We start from the raw sequence: 16,992 nt of genomic DNA, 5'->3' as shown, positions 1-16,992 counted from the left end.
AAAGTTCATTAATTCTGATGCATCGGTTAAATGTGGAATCAATTACTTGTGAGTTCTGTGACATTTTCATGCTAATGAATTTGTCCTCAGATTATGGTTATTAGCAGTTTAAAAAGCAGAGCTTGATATCTTCGCCGCTGTGGAGAAGTGTATTAACTGCTTGTAAACAAAATGTCACTATTTTTGCTCAGCTTTTAATTTATTCATTGCACTACAGCCTGTGTTTCAGTTTTCAGCTCAATTAGGTGCTATGCAGCATCTGAAGGACCAGCTGGAGCAAAGAACACGCATGATAGAGGCAAATATTCACCGGCAGCAGGAAGAGTTGCGCAAGATTCAAGAGCAGCTTCAAATCGTCCATGGCCAGGGGCTCCAGGTGAGTTCATGTAACTCTTACAGCTTTGATCTGTAGCAAATTGAGACATTTCAAATGAAATGGGCACTTCATTCTGCAAAGTGATTCTCCCTGTTCCCTGTCGGCTGCCATCTGGACCTAATGTGCCTAAAATCCGTAACATCTGAAGCTACTGCTCATAAGGTACCTGCCATTTTGTTTCTGAATGTATCTGGACGTGTCCAAGTTTGTCTTTTCAGTGCTGAGCAGCTCAAGTTGAGCTTATGCCTAAACCTAAAGGTAAAAGGATGCAGCGCTTGTTACTTCTTGGCAAAGTTTGCAGCCACTAGAACATTAATCCACAATTAGCAAAATAAGCCTTTATTTCCTCTTCTGGCTCGAGGGTGTCAGATTCCTCATACCTTTTGTTTCTTAAGCTGTCCTGACTATCAGGCTGTGGTCCTCCTGCAGGCCCTTCTGGTGAAATGGTCCTGCTTTTCATGATATACTGAAGTAGTTACTGAGTCTGAAAGTCAAGAAGTCTTAGAGGCTGCATTACTTGGGTCTAGCAGCTCACTAACTGATTTCAGTATTTTAACCAGTACATATTTTCTAATTTTGCCATTCTCTTTTCATCAGCTATCTTTGGAAGAAAAGGATGACCCTATTGGGTTTTGCTAGTTAACAAAACAGAAGTAAGCAAACAAACCACTCAAAGCTAAAATACACCTTAAGAAAATAATCTAAATATTTTCAGAGTGAACTAAGAGGAGAAAAAAATTACTTCCAGGGCATATTGAGTATGTTGCATGAATTCTCTTCAAGAATAGGAGTTTTGGCATGTGCCATTTTCTGCATTTTATCATTACTAATATAAGCGTGCCAGCAGTAGACTGGCTTTTAGCTGCACTGAAAGGCGAGATTCACAGATTTCTTCCCATGCACTGTGGAGAGACCTTATTCAGGACTATGCAAACTAGGCAAAATACCTAAGTACTTCACAGTCTGTCTTATTGCACTGTCTTGTATTGTACTGAATTCAGTTCATTACAAAGATTTTTGAAAGTTCAGTATATTCAATATGATTTCATGATTGCCCCATACTTGGTGCTATGCTTGGATTTCATAGAATTTTCATGGAATGGGATCTACTGATGCTGAGATTTTCTTCATTTTAATTAGTTGCACTGCTGGAGATCCTACTGATAGAAAAGTGATCTCAAAAATATTTGGCCTTTAGACAATTACAGACCACGTTACAAGCTAGTCTCTAAATAGTTTTTCTTTAAGGACAAGTGTTAAAACAATGCTCAAGGCTCTCACAATAAGGATTCTGATTCTTATCAGTTGCAGTAGTCTCTGAATATTGACTCTATATGAAAGTTGGGCCTTTTGATCTTGGTGGTTGCAATGCTGTTTCAGAGCTTCTGATAACTAAGACGAAACTTTACCTTACAGTGATTTAAAATAAGTTTAGTTTCTCTAAAACATCTTTTTAAATTATCATATTTTTCTTAAGAGCTATCTTGTGGATTTTTTTTAAGATGTTCTTGCAGCAGTCAACTTCTGGACTCAACTTTGGTTCTGTGCAGCTTGCTTCTGGGAGTTCATCAAATGTTCAGCAGCTTACACCAATAAACATGCAAGGTCAAGTTGTTCAGACTAATCAGACTCAAAGTGGGATGAACACAGGCCATATAAGTACTCCACACATGATACAGCAACAGCCTTTGCAGAGTACTGCAACACAGGTAAAATTCTTGTTATTGGTTTTGCTGTGTAAAACATAGGCTCAAAACCATACCTGAAACACAACAATAGTTTCCCTGACATCCTTGTCCCATTTTTTTTTTTTTAAGTGTCCTTTCATAGAATCATAGAATCATAGAATCATAGAATCCTAGGGGTTGGAAGGGACCTCGAAAGATCATCTAGTCCAACCCCCCCTGCCAGAGCAGGGCCACCTAGAGTACATCGCGCAGGAACGTGTCCAAGCGGGTTTTGAATGTCTCCAGTGAAGGAGACTCCACAACCTCCCTGGGCAGCCTGTTCCAGGGCTCTGTCACCCTTACAGTAAAAAAATTTTTTCGAATATTCAACTTGAACCTCCTATGCTCCAATTTACACCCATTACCCCTTGTCCTATCACTGGTAATCACTGAGAAAAGCCTAACTCCATCTCCCTGACACTCGCTCCTTACATATTTGAAAACATTGATGAGGTCACCCCTCAGTCTCCTTTTCTCCAAACTAAAGAGACCCAGCTCCCTCAGCCTTTCCTCATAAGGGAGATGTTCCACTCCCTTAATCATCTTCGTAGCTCTGCGCTGGACTCTTTCAAGCACTTCCCTGTCCTTCTTGAACTGAGGGGCCCAGAACTGGACACAATACTCCAGGTGTGGCCTCACCAATGCAGAATAGAGGGGGAGGAGAACCTCTCTTGACCTACTATTAATTTTATCATGTTCCAGGTTTTACACTTGATATTCATTTATATCCTTAGTAATACAATTTTGGATATTTTTTTTAACTTTTAGACTTAGGTATGTAAATAATTAATCACAATAGCTTTTTGGAAGGACGAGTATCAAGAATACTTTTACTTTTTTTTTTTTTAATGTCTATGAATTTTCTGTTGACAGAACACATAACATCAGATTTGTACTAGATGATCTTGAAATCTCATGTCCATACAGCAAATAACTAGAAAAGCACCAGAGCAGGACAAGCATATACTGGTGCTTCTGCAGCTGACTTTTCTACTCTTCAGCATTTTCAATCAAATGCTATAGGTGTGGGATATCTATAATGCAACAGCCTTTTTCTTGTATGAGTTTATTCAGTTTCCTTCAGTGCCGTGTAAGCTTCTGAAGTGCCTGGTATCTAGTAGTGCTAAGCTTTACTTTCTATGAAGTATGATTTTTTTGTTTTTCAAACCTACTGTCCAGCTCACATACTGGAAAACATGTAGAGCAGCTATTCACTTTTCATCTGCTCAGTCACACATGATTTCAAAGTCACCTGTCACCTCTATCTCCATAGAAGCCTGTTTGTTCTTCAAGCTGGACACATCTAATGGGTTTGGCTGTTTTGTGTATGGAGGCCTTTTATGCGTCCTCCCTACCTTTATCCAAATTCCATACTTTCTTTTTGAGATTTGTGACGAGGCAGACCAGTGTTATCATCTCAGCAATAGCTACTTCTCCTGCCTTTCCAGTAAGAAATTGATTGATGCCATGTGCACCTTTTGGTCTGTCTGGCAGAGATGCTAATGAAGTGAAATATAGAAGCTTGAACCAACTGTGTGCAAGTAGATGAAAAAATGAGGAAAAAAATACCCTGAAGAGGAGAATGTGGTTAATCTAATATATTTTCAGATGCCTGAGGGTCAGTTGGTAGAAATACCTGTCAACTTCAAATTAAGAATTCATAGGAAAACCTTGGCAGGTCTGAAGTATGGGTAATGACAGCGAGCAGGGCAGCTGTAGGATCTGCCTGTTTGCAAATTAGTGTCTCATAAAGATATTTTTTTCTTTTCAGCATAATCAGCAAAATGTACTTAGTGGACACAATCAACAGTCTTCACTTGTCAGTCAGTCACAGAATACAGTCTCAGCACCTTTGTATAACACCATGGTGATTTCTCAGCCTACAACAGGAAATGTAGTCCAGGTTCCTTCTAGTCTACCACAGAACAATAACCAGAATGCTGCTGCAGTAACCACTTTTACACAGGATAGACAAATCAGGTAAATCTTCAAGATCAATATTCAGATGAATTGCTGTAATGATATGCTTACATAGCTGCACCATATAAAAAAGGAGCTACAGTAGCATTTTAAGAAATCACAGGGTTTATTGTTTTAACTGTGTATGGATGCAGTGGTTAAAGCTTGGCCAAACCAACATGTTTGCAGGCTTACCAAAACCCATGTTGTTATAGCAAAGTATGAACCTTAGAAACTGGCATTTCTGAAGTGCATGCGGTGCTTTGATTTTTTTTTCTTTTTCCTTAGAGGGACTCCAAATATCTTTTTCTATTAACAGATTTTCTCAAGGTCAGCAGCTTGTAACAAAACTTGTCACAGCCCCAGTAGCGTGTGGAGCAGTGATGGTACCAAGTACTATGTTTATGGGGCAAGTGGTGACAGCTTATCCCACTTTTGCTGCCCAACAACAGCAGCCACAGACTTTGTCAGTAACACAACAGCAGCAGCAGCAGCAGCGAAGTCAGCAAGACCATCAACAGCAGCTCACCACAGTTCAGCAACCAGCTCAGTCACAGCTCACCCAGCACCCCCAGCAGTTCCTACAGGTAATGCAGCATTCTGTGTATATTTTTCAAAGTCTTTAACACTTTCAGCATTGCTAGTTTATCCTAGGGGGGCTTTATCTGAAAACAGAGCATTTAAAATGGCAACCTATGAACACGCCTGATGCGTGGGATTGGTGTACTGTGTAGCTGTTCTCTAAAATCTTACTACTTAAAGAAGGAGTAGGCTTTCCTGCCATTTTACTTCATGCTGTGTCCTGTTTTATATCTTCTTCACTTTGAATTGCTGCTCTTGATTCAGCATGGGATGAAGAAACAGAAATCTCTTTTTAAAACATCTTACATTGTCTTTGAATTCTCAAATTATTGGAAGAAGGTATGAGATGTGGTCTCAGACAGAATTGGTCGGTCTGGAAAGCAGCATGCAGCCCAAAGCAAGGCATAGCATGAACATCTGTCTAGGCTACAGGAGAGTCTGAGCAGCAAGTAACCTTGTAAGCAAGAGAGTGAAGAAGAACCCCTTTTTAGTGAAGCAAAAAGAGAGATTGGATAACAAGAAGGAAGGCAAAACCCAAAGTATTTAGAAACAAATAGGAAATGCCTACAAAAAGAAAGGAACCAGAAGCATTGATAGAAAAATCCATTGCCATTTGTTAATTCCAATACTGTTGGCTTTTAGCTCACCCAGCAGGTGCTATTGGTGAGGGAGATGTAGTGGTATCTGGAACACTACAAAGGAAGTGCCTCCAAGAAGGCATGGGTTATGGAGAATACTTAGAGATTTGAATTTCAGACCTTACTTACGTAGTGGAAGATTCACAAAGACTTTGTAAGAGTCAAACCAAGGCTCAGATTTGAACGTGTTCTATGACAACCCATACATACTTTAACAGCAGTGCTGGTTAGCAGTCGTGGTAGTATCTGTAGCTCTGCTGCTAAATTAAAAAGTTTATACGTTCTTTACTTCATTCTATTGAAAACCAGAAGATTTGTGAAGGATTAAGATCCCTGAAGGTCTGTTCATGTCCTAGAATTTCTAGGCCAAGGAGTCATATTTTTAATACAAACTATGAAAGCATTAGAATGTGAAGGGAAGCAAATGCTCTTAAAAAATGGAAGAATGGAGTAGGGCTTTTCCTGCCTCTGCTCACTGTGAGCTCTCAGAGTCTGAATCTGTGGGTGCAGCAGGGGATGGAGTCACTGCAGAACATGTTCCTTGGTTGAGACATCCAGGTGCATTTGGACCCATCCCTCCTTGCTTTTCTTGAGCTAATGATCATCTTTTGGTTGTAAGAAAACGGATACTAGAAGTAAGTACTATTTGCAACAGTAATTAATCCCCTTCAGAAGAGATGTTTGGGTCTGCAGATGTATCTTTGGCTGTTCATTTTGGCTGTGGTCCGTGAGGAGTCACACGCTGGTTTTTATTTGACTGCAGTGACAGCCACCTGCACTTGTTCAAATAGATTCCTTAAGCCCTGTTATGCTCTTGTGGTTTGAAATGGAGACAAATTGCCACGTGTTCCTACCCATTGTCATGGAAAATTACAAAGACCAGTTAGAGCTGCTTTATTAATTGGTCAGGTGCTCTAATTAGTTTGATTAATATGCACTAATCTTCGCATTGTTTGCTCAGCTCAAATGACCAAATCAGTTCATTTTGATTGAACCCTTGTGAAAAGTTAAGCAGCAGCTAGGTCTGTGTTCATCAGTGCTGCAGGAAAAATAATGTTTTTCTGTTTGCATCTTTTAGACATCCAGGTTACTTCATGGAAATCAGTCAGCTCAGCTTATCCTCTCTGCTGCTTTCCCACTACAACAAAGCACTTTTACTCAGTCCCACCACCAGCAGCACCAGTCTCAGCAGCAGCAGCAGCAGCAGCAACTTTCCCGACACAGAACTGACAAGATGACTGATCCTTCCAAAGTTCAGCCACAGTAGTGTGGGGCTCTGCCTCTCTTTGGAGCAAACCACCAGGAGGGGGCTGCTTCACAAACAGTTGCACTGAAGCTACAGAGGTAGCAGTATGAAGGCTTTCTGACACCGTAGTGTTGAGACCTAACTTCTGGAATCTTTTAAGAAAAGCCACAAGATGATGATGGGGGACATGGCCAACTTTGATAGTTGCCCCACTTTCTGTATTCTAAAGGATTTGCTGCCATGTGTTAAATTTGTCCAGGTGAAATCTCAAAATGTGACTGAAATGAGAGAGATGCTGAAAATATTGGTATTTTTATCAATCCTGTACATTTTTTAAGTATTAACATGGACATGGAGCAATTGTTTGAATTAGCAGGAAAAAAATGCCAGAAATATAGTCCAAAAACCATCTAATTTTTTTCAGATGATCATGGGACAGTAAATATTTTGAAAATGTTGTGTGAAATCCAGTTCTCTGTTGTACAGATGCTGTAAAATATTGTGTATATGTCTGCATAAAAGGAGAAAGAGCAAAATATTTTATATGATGCATGAAAATGTAATATGTTATTTGTAGGTTTGACTATGTTTCCCTAAATTCTCACACCATACTCAGACTAATGTTTTCCTCTGTTCTACCCTTTCGTTTACAACATGATGCATCATTTTCACCCTTAATGTGGGCACAAGTCTCTTGTTTGTGCTTTGTCTGTGATGTCAGGGTTTGTTCAGTGAGGTTTAGTGTGTTGGTTAGTTGACTTCTTGAGGTTAAATTATTGATGAAGCTGTTTGAACTGGTGATCATGCATCAGGGTTCAGGACATTCAGATTCATGAATATCATCCATCATTTCATAATTAATTCATTGTTTTATTTGAAAAATAGGAATTTGCACTGCTTTCTTGCGGATGGTTCGGAATTTTATTCCCCAAAGCTATCTTTTGATATAGTTCATAGTTGGAAATATTTATGTAAAAGGTATAAAAAAATGACAGTAATTTTCAAGAATGTTTCAGTTATAGGAGTAATTTGCACAAAAATATATTTACATTTAATAACCTTTTGGGCACTTTTTAACCACTTTCTCTGTGGTGGAATTGTAACTTGTTAAAATATGTTGGAATCTTTTTATTCTCCTTCAGAAATTAGTCAGAACTAATTCAGGGTCATTTTAACAACAACAAAACCCATAGTGCCTTGATTTTAATTCAGGTGATAATGTTGAACATCTTGAATTACAATGTCTTCAATCTGTAACCATTTTCAATTTTGAAGTCTTAGTACATTGTCAACCAAACTTGTATATCTACTTCATAGCTATTTTCTGTATTGTGTTGACTTTAATAATGATCTGAGCTGAGAACATGAGCATTTTTGAGTGGTACTCCCCCTCAAATACTAGCCAGAAAGAGAGGAGTCTCTCAAATCTCAGACCTTGTAGGTAATGCTCTGAAAAGATCAACAAATCTAAAAGTATAGGTTACTCATTTTGCAGGAGGAATAGTAAGCTCTTTTTTTTTTGTTTTGTTTTTAAATCATTTTTGTAGCACTTACAGTATGTCTTGGGGGGGTCATGACTGCATTTAACACGACCAGGCTATTGATTTAAGAGATATCACTGAACTAAGACTTCAGAAGGCAACTTTATAAAGAAAATAAAAAGTTCCAACAGATACGATGTGCTATTCTTAGTAAAAGTTCAGTCGGATTCTACGGTACTGGTTTGTGGAAACTAGAACTTCAGAGGAAAACCAAGAAATGCTGAGAGTTCTGATAATTAGAAACAAAAACCAGCAAAAGTAGTTAAAATTAGTAGTAGGGAGAGAAAGCTGGACTATTCTTTAATACTAAGGAGGAGTTGAATGAATGTAACCAAATGATGATGGACTATTTTGTACTATGAAACAGTTTGATTGTATTTCTGGATGAACCAAACCCGCAGGAAGGTAATACCAGTTTAGCCAAGCATTTGATACAGTTGGTTATGTTTTTGGGGTAGCCTTTGCCTCTGCACCTGTCCCACTTTAGATCTTTGTTATTCCCCAGATCCAAAGCAGGAGTTTGACACCAAAAAGCACAGTAGTGAACAAGGAAGGAGAGCGTGAGAAGTAACAGTACCAAAGAGAATCAGATTGCTTTCTGCTCCAAGAAGCCTCTTGCAGCCTGGAGCAAGGAACAGATGCCAATACCAAACATAGCAAGGAACACTTCCCCTTCTTCAAAGGGATTTCTGGCGTTCTCTAGGCTGGAATAATTGTCAGAAACCTGTTTCTGTAAAATTCTACGTAAGGAAATCCTGCCTTGCTTTACTATGCCTACCACACCATTCCACCTATTTCTAAATTAAGCTGCATTGACAAGAGATGTGTGCTGTCAGTACTTTTGCTTAATGGAAAAAAGGTTAGATTAATTTTTTTTAATCAATTACAATGATAATACAGCTCTAAAAAAGAAACTGGGGAGAGCTTTAATAGTGCTGTTAGACCTATTGAATAGTGGTAAAATAGGTTTTTTTTAACCTGTTATACTGAGAATTACAGAAATGAGAGATACCAGTCAGTTAATGATGCAGCTTTTCATGGATGTCTTTGTTTAAACTTCTCTTCCCATTTCCCCCTTCCCAGATACTCTGGTGTGCTGCTATAGGTCTGTCAGTAAAAAGGCTAAACTTAGGTGAGAGAGAAATCAGATTAAAACAGTAGGATGGCTGCTTAAAGAGAACTTAGAGAAATGTACTCAGATCAGAAAGCGTTTCCTTACCTCAGAGAGAGGTTGTTCAATTACAGAACTACCGGCTAGTAGAGAAAGTATAGAAGATGGGGGAAATTCAAAGAAACTGGAAAAATACAACATGCATTTGAAAAATTCCTGGCATGAATCAGGCGAACTTTTTACAAAAGTGACTTTGTAGAACTTGGTCCAGATTCTGTGCAAGGATGCAGATGCTTTGTTTCACAACCTGGTGACTAAAAAGTGTATTTTTAAAGGGTCTGCAGCTTCTCCTGTTGCTGAATCAATTGCTGAACTTGATTTTTAGTGGGAAGAGGACCAGGCTATTGCCTCTTTCTGAATCAGCCTTTGCTTCAGCATGACTTGTTTACTAGGTCGTAGACTTATTTGCAACATCTTAGTAAACAGCAGGATAATGAAAGCTGTGATGCTGCAGGTTCTGGAACATAAATGTTACAGAATGACTGTGACAGAAGGGAAGGAGTCTGTCAAGGAGAGGATTGTATTTATGAAGAAAATGGGCTGGAGATACACAGTGGGGTAAAAAAGAATACCTAATTGCATGGAGTTTAGGAGACGTTTTTTTGCCTGCAATGGGTGATTTGAAGAAAAGCTTCAGAGAAAAAGAATATAGATATTTTTATATTATATTTAATATATATTATATTTGTACATAAATATGAAAAGATTCTAATAGGAGCTCTCCATATGCCTTCCATTTCATCTAGAAGGTTTACCTTCTGCACTACAGTTCCAGTGTGTCACCACCTTCTGTGGGCATCCTGCCTACTGCCAAACACCAAAATTAGTAACCCAGTATCCTTATGAGATAGGTTTCATTTCAGCTTTATGTAAAAATGAATGAAACGAAGCTATATCAGGCAGTTTTTCACAGAGAAAGAAATTCTTTAAGACTCAAACAGCACTTTCTCTCTTTTTTTTTTTTTTTTTTTTGGGTTTTTTTTGTGTGTGAGTAATAACAAGCACTTTATTGAAAAGATTATTTGAAAACCAGTTTATTTCTTTAGTCAGTGAAACTGTTATAAAGTGGGGGCACTGAGGAATAACATGCATATAACTGTCAAGAGAGACATTTCGGGAAAATGTTTCTTTCGTATGGTGATCCTTTGAGGCTCTAAGTGCAAGATTAAAAAGGCTTCTAAAACTGGCTGGCTTTGTCTTCTAGGTGGCCAGGGGAAGGGATTAGTGGTGATAGGTTAAGTAGAAAGAGACTTTTTAAGTTGCACAGTTGCCTATGAGAGAGAATCATCTGGAGGCTCATTTGCCTGCTCTAGAATTCAAAGTGTCCCTTAGGCTTATAATTTGTGTGAAAATGTTCTGAAGGTTTAAAGATGTGGCCTTTCAAATGTTGAGGTTGATTAAAGAATCATTTATATTTTCAGAGATTTAACCCAGGTATTGTTATGAGTGTTCTAAATGTCATGGCATCAGGAGATGTCAAGCATGTCAGATTCATAAGTTTCTGTTCGAAATAATTATTAAAATCAGATGTACAGTCAGAGGGCTGGAAAATGGTTATTTTGATTAAAAGGGAAAAGAGACTAGTTTTAAATAATTAACCTTTTATTTTTTTACTCATCCCTGGTGGAAAAATTTGAAGAAAAATAAGTGAATTTGGATTAAAGAAAGACATATTTAAACAGATCAGAGTAGATGAGACAACTGTGAGAGAACATTTGAAATTGTCTTGGTTGTCCATGAGACTGGATAGTTGTTTTCTCACCATCATGATTTTAACACTACATTCCTTGTCTTTTGTCTTCTTTTTTTTTTTTTTTTTTTTTTTTTTTTTTTTTTTTTTTTTTTTTTTTCTTTTTTTTTTTTTTTTGTTATTAAACAGGTGATTTTAAGCTCTGCCATGCTTCATGCTATGTCAGCTGCATGAATTTTGCCAGCATGATGTGCTGTATTCAAAGAATTGTAACTAAATAAAAAGGAAGGGGGGGGAGGAACACAAAACAAAACACTGTGTCTGAACAAAATACTGTATGGCCTAATATAGAGACCCCAACTGAGACTGAGAGATGCTGCATTATTAGACAATCAGTGGGTAATTATTTATGAAACACTTTTGGGAATGGTCTTAAAGGTGTTACTGCTTTGAAAGCAGTGAGCAAGTTGTCTTTTTTTAACTAGAAAGGTAAAAATTATTTATTTTCAAATATATCAGACTGAGTTTTGAGTTTTTAAGCAGTGTTGATTTCACAGTGTCTTGGGTTTCAATTTTGTTTTGTATTTTTTTAACTGGCATTAGATTTGTATACGTGAAAGAAAACAAACAGAAAAACCCTAGTGCCGCTCATATTGACGTCAGGAAATGTAGATACAGTTCCCTGGTGTTCATGTGACCATTACTAACTGTCAATTTTTTAACTGAATAAATGTAACTCATTTAAAATTTGCTTTTTGTAGCTTCTAAGGTTCTAAAAGTTTGGTTTTTTCCTGAGTTCTTGATGTCAGTTTTATCCAAGTTGCCCAGTGAAGCACTCTCCCCCTTCCCAGGGCTGTAACAAAGGCCGCTCCCTCTCTCTCTCTATTTCTCTCTCACACTTTCTCCCCTCCCACAGAGCCAACTTGGGAGAAGTTGTTTGATGTCGATTTTCTCTTCTCTCCCTTACCCAGACAACTGACTTGTGAGATTTCAGTAAAAAATGCCTACTGTATTTTTTTCCCTTGTCTCCTCTCTGTATCTCTCTATCGGAAGGCGAGAGACCTTTGATTTCTCTATTTACATTACTGCCTTGGAATTTACTCACGCAGCACTTGTTCAAATGTGCACAACTTAAAACTCCTGTTGTGTCTTGGTGTGTAGGGTCCCTGTTGTCTCCAAACAAGGGTTCAGCACTGCTGTTTGTACCTGCAGAGGTAAAAACACAGGCACATCACAGGTAGCCCTCCCCTGGCTTTCTGGTATGGGCAAAACACCTTTAGTTCTCTCAGTCCCCCTCCCTGGGCATTTCTGCTGTTGGTGAATTGTCACATAGTTGTATTTTAAAAGCAATAGAGATGATCTGAAATGTTGGAATTCTGAGAGCTCTCTTTTAAAGCATGTAGTTAGGCCTTGAAGGGCTGTGTGGCAACATGCAACCTGTTAGGATGGGCTAAGCCTTTCTCCCTGATCCTCTTGCCCTGATCAAAGTGTGAACATAATAACAGTAACATAATATGAAATAAGTTAAATGCTCAAGGAAAAGTGGGGTGGGGGCAAGAAGGAAGTCCTGAAATTGAAGCTGAATGCCTGGAGAAAAATATTTATAAATATGGTTAGCCATTTTCACAGCCTGTAGGTCTTGCCTTGCCTTCCTGTAACACCAGCCTAGGTGCTGTGAAGATACTGATGTTTTACCTACGGGAATTAGGTAATACCTGGGCAAGTTGTATACTACTTCTAGGTATCATATTCCCTGTGCATCAGGAAGCAAAACAAAATTCCCTATAGAATTGGAACAGTTGTAGTTAAAATTCTTAACGCCCACCAGCATGTAGCAAACAAGATTCTCAGTTTTCTTAAAACTGAACTTTGGAAATACCATTATATTTTCCCCACAAACTTGGCACAGAATAATTCTGGTTGGAAAAGGCCTTTAAGGTCATCAAGCCCAACCATTAACCTAAGTACAGAGACCAGTGCTAAACCAAGTCCCTAAGGTCTTTTAAACACCTCCAGGGCTGGTGATTCAACCACCACCCTGGGCAGCCTATTCTAATGTTTAATAACCCTTTCAGTGAATAAGTTTACAAATTGTTTGCACAAATAAGGAGCAAACACTGAAGAAAATACTATACCAAACTGAGAAAAGAGCTGTGATTATAACTGCTGCAACACCTGAGCCAGCACTGTGCAATGGCATTTTGCTGCCGTTCAGACTTTAAAAAAACAAAACAACAAAGGAGAATGTAGCTGTTAAGTACTTGTAAAGATTAGCAATCCAAAGGTTAGTTGCACTACTGAGTCTCCGCATTAGTGACATAAATTCCAAAAGATTTCAGATGTTCAAGGGTAACATGTAGCAAGAACAAAAATTACCACAGCCCTCGTGTTCTCCTCTGTAGCTACACAGTCTCTGTCACCCTCACACCACTTTGGTGCCTGTATTTTTACTTGAGAAGTAAATTTAAATCAGACAGAAGAAACACACATCTGTAGTACCTGCCGATACAGATAAATACAGCCTTGAGGGAAATGTTAAGGGTTAAATTTAACCTCTATCAACACTAGCAAATGCCTGTAGCTTGCCAAGGGTGCTGACTGCTGGGGCTATATGAGGTCATGAATGGAAAAATGCCACGTCAGTAGGGCAAGTGCCATTAGTGTTATTCCCATGTCTCTAGAAATTAAGGTCAACTCAGATTATGTTAGGATGAAACTTCATGATCCCCTTCACATGAGATCTGAGCTTTTTAATTGGTTTTTAATACAGAAGACCTGGAACTAACGTCGGTAGGCTCAGTCACCAAACCCTTTCTAGAGATGGGTTGTAAAACCACTCAGGTGAATGGAGTGGCAGCATTCCAGGGGCTGCAGAGCCTTCCCAGAGCTGGAGGTGCAGCCAAGGTGAAGGGAAACCTGTAGGGCAGGAAGCAGCTCTCTCTCTCCCACCACTCAGTGCACAGAGCACCTTGTGAACTCTCAAGTTTCCAGGCTTGTATCCAACTCCTCCATGTCCAAACACCAGCCTAGCACACACATACCTGGTAGCATTGCCCTGAGAGGTGCCGGCTGCTTGTGAACTGGACCCATACTGCCACAAGGGAGTTCCCTTTGCAGTCTGTGCAGGACAGAAGATTGCAACTTTACCTTCGTTGTCACTTGTTGCACACAGGATGTAATGAGAGAGGCCTTACCTAGAGGCTAGGAATAGGCACCTTTCAAAGTAGCAAGCACAGGCTCTTTGATTTTAAACATCTCCATTGATGTGAGATTTTTTTTCACCCCAGTAGATAGAACAGACCATCGCTGTCTCCACTCTGTTTCCTGGAAATCTTTAGTTTTAGGTAGTATGGACTTTCAAACCTCTGCACATGCAGTCAGAGACACATTGCTGCTTTAGCAGTTCCTCTGGCAGCTGCAGCAATCGGTTACATCTGATGATGCAGCTCAGCTCAGCTCACCCAGCAGGGACAGCTGCAGGACAGGCAGGAACCCTGGGGCTGGGCAGCTGCCTCTTTCCCTTGTTGCAGCCCCAAGGATGCACAGCCCCTTCTCTTCAACACTTCACCACTCACACACTTAATACCATATTTTCCAGCTGCAAAAGAACAAGAAATTGCACAGGACTTTGACAATTAATGTAGTTACCTTGCATGTTTCTTTCATATTCTAAAGTGCAAAACAACCCCCCACACCTACAAAAGGGAGAGAGCTGTATTATTTAAACTTTTTCTATATGCTTTTCCTCAAAAGCCAGGCAGTGGCTGGCTAATAGAGCACCCAGCTCTTTCCCCTGAAGTACCACCAGCTAGTAAGTGGCTACTGATGACAATGCTACCAGCACAGCATCAAGCCTGCCCTTCCATCCTTCAATTTGAGTTTTATTTGCAGCCCTGCAAATGCTGTGCTGGGCTACCCCAGCAGCTCCAACACTGCCACATCCCCACACATCCCCACTGCCACTGGGGATGAACGCCTGCAGTTGTGTTTCTTCTGCAGGAGCAACTAAGCCAGACCCAAACTTTCTGCTTTTGACTATCCCACGTTTTTTAATATGCTGATTTGTAGTCTTGTTTGCAAAGCATACAAGGTGTTCTTTGTAAAGAATCTACCCAGACCATTACACAGCCAATTATTGACCACTTTAAGGCAACTGAAAGGAGGCTGACATGTATGTTGTCATAGTAACTTCAGAGGATTTCTTATGCCACTTTTCCCCTCCACCCTCCTCAAGTGCTTGGCTACAATGTCAGTGCTTGGACAATGGTCTATAAACGTTTCACCTTCCTCCCTGATCTGATCCTGCAGCTTCTGCTCAGCCCTGGTGCCTTAAGCCACAGGATTAATGCCCCTGTGCATTGGTTTATACCTTGCCAGGGCGGTGCCTCAGAAGAGAAGGAGCCAGTGCTATGACAAAACAATCCATACCCATATGCCTGGCCCTCCTGTTAAAAATGTGTTTCAGCTCTGTGGATCTTGAAGGCAGAAGGGAGCTAAGAGGCAGCACATGAGCCTACGTGAGCACATGGCTCATTCAATCTAGACAGGTGTGCCCCATGGCCACTGCTTCATCTCTTCAAAGGAAATAGTAGAGACAGAGGGTGGGGAGTGGAGGGACAGGGAATGAATAGCTGCTCTTGTGCATCCACATCACCAGCATCTACACATGAGCTTCCAGCTCCTCACTCTCTGCATTTGGTGGGCATCAGAAGTCACTACAGCACTGTCCCCACCTTCTCACCTGCTGCCTTCTCCATCTCCTGCACTGGGGGTTTCAGCCCTGGTGCCCCAGCTTACAGACTCTGCCAGAACGATTTTAACCTCTGGTAATCACTTACCTTTATCTTACCAATGCCATACCCACCTTTCCAATGAAGACCTCCTGCTTTAGGGGAAGCAGGGGCAAATGAAAGTCTGCAAGAAAGTCTGGACATTTTTGATGCAAAAGAATAAGGCATTTTTATCTATTTGTATATACACACACACATTCCTCTGTATCTCAGTTACCCAGGTATTTTGAGACACCTCCTGATGGCAATATGCTAGAAATACAAGGAAGAAGCATGATGCAAGCTGCTAAAGCCCCTGAACCAGCCAATGGGCAAGAGAAATGGCTGTGGGGGCAAGTGCTCTGGGGGCTGTGGGAGGACACCACATGTGCTGCAGACACAGCACTGCTAAAAATGCATCATCTTCAGCAGGCTTGGGGTTCATCCCAGCGAGTTCCTTACATTGTGAAACATTCCAACAGGCACTTGGCATTAAATCACTGTAACTAGTAGCAACGACTAAAGCACTGTTCAAGGCTCTTACTAAAATTTCATGAGCTATCAGCTTTTATAATACATTTCCAAGTGCAAGTCTACATTTGTGCTTTAAAAACCACAAAAACCCCACTAAGCACAAAAACCCCCACTGCTCGAATTAACTCCTGTCTGCCTAGAGAACAAACAGGGAGCAGCCAAATGCAGTGCTGTGACTGCAAGTAGTGCTCAGCATCAGCTGTTAAGTCTGTAATAGGAAAATATAAATGTGGAAGCTGCAGAGATTCGTTTTGCAGCCTCACACTTACCTGCACAAACAACACATTCAATAGCTTCATGTTTCTGTTGATTCTAATTGCTGCTTGAAGCAGCACACACAGAATTTGAAAAAGCTTCTACATTAGAATATGGCCAGATGGTTTGTTGTTCGGGGGTTTTTTTGTTTTGTTTTGTTTTTTGGGGTGTGTGTGTGGGTTTTGTTTTTTATTTTGAGCAGGAATTTTCAGAAGGATGGACCACAGCACCACAGGTACTTTACTCAGGACACAGCTGTATGAACCTACTGTATGTACCCCAACAGGACCACTTTTTATGAATAAACAAGCATCTGTCCAGTAAAGAGTTTAAAGTTGAGGCATTTCCCTGTTTTGGGTGCCCTGTTCCTGCCTTGTTTGGACATGAGCTCTGCTACAATCTCCATTCCAAACAGGAGTTGAAATACACAGACAGTGTTTCCAGGCTGCAGGGAAGAAGAGGCAGCAGGTTTTGGCTACAATGTTTGGTTCAAAATTTAAAAAA

The 16,992-nt window shown here is 40.1% G+C and overlaps 1 protein-coding gene across 1 annotated transcript in view; it reads left to right on the top strand.

Annotated features, from left to right (window-relative positions):
• The window catches only part of CLOCK (clock circadian regulator), a 60,791-nt gene extending 49,111 nt beyond the window's left edge, over positions 1–11,680 (top strand). The window contains exons 20-24 of the mRNA XM_030449646.1: positions 218–376; positions 1,879–2,085; positions 3,875–4,083; positions 4,382–4,649; positions 6,361–11,680. Of these exons, the coding sequence (XP_030305506.1) occupies positions 218–376; positions 1,879–2,085; positions 3,875–4,083; positions 4,382–4,649; positions 6,361–6,549 (1,032 nt within the window). The 3' untranslated portion in view covers positions 6,550–11,680. The remainder of the gene's footprint in view (positions 1–217; positions 377–1,878; positions 2,086–3,874; positions 4,084–4,381; positions 4,650–6,360) is intronic.
• The last annotated feature ends 5,312 nt before the right edge of the window (positions 11,681–16,992 follow it).

This window comes from Calypte anna, chromosome 4A (assembly GCF_003957555.1).
Source record: "Calypte anna isolate BGI_N300 chromosome 4A, bCalAnn1_v1.p, whole genome shotgun sequence".
In the NCBI taxonomy this organism is placed as follows: domain Eukaryota; kingdom Metazoa; phylum Chordata; class Aves; order Apodiformes; family Trochilidae; genus Calypte; species Calypte anna.
The sequence above is the reverse complement of the archived record's forward strand: the minus strand, read 5'-3'. Positions and strand labels throughout refer to the sequence as shown.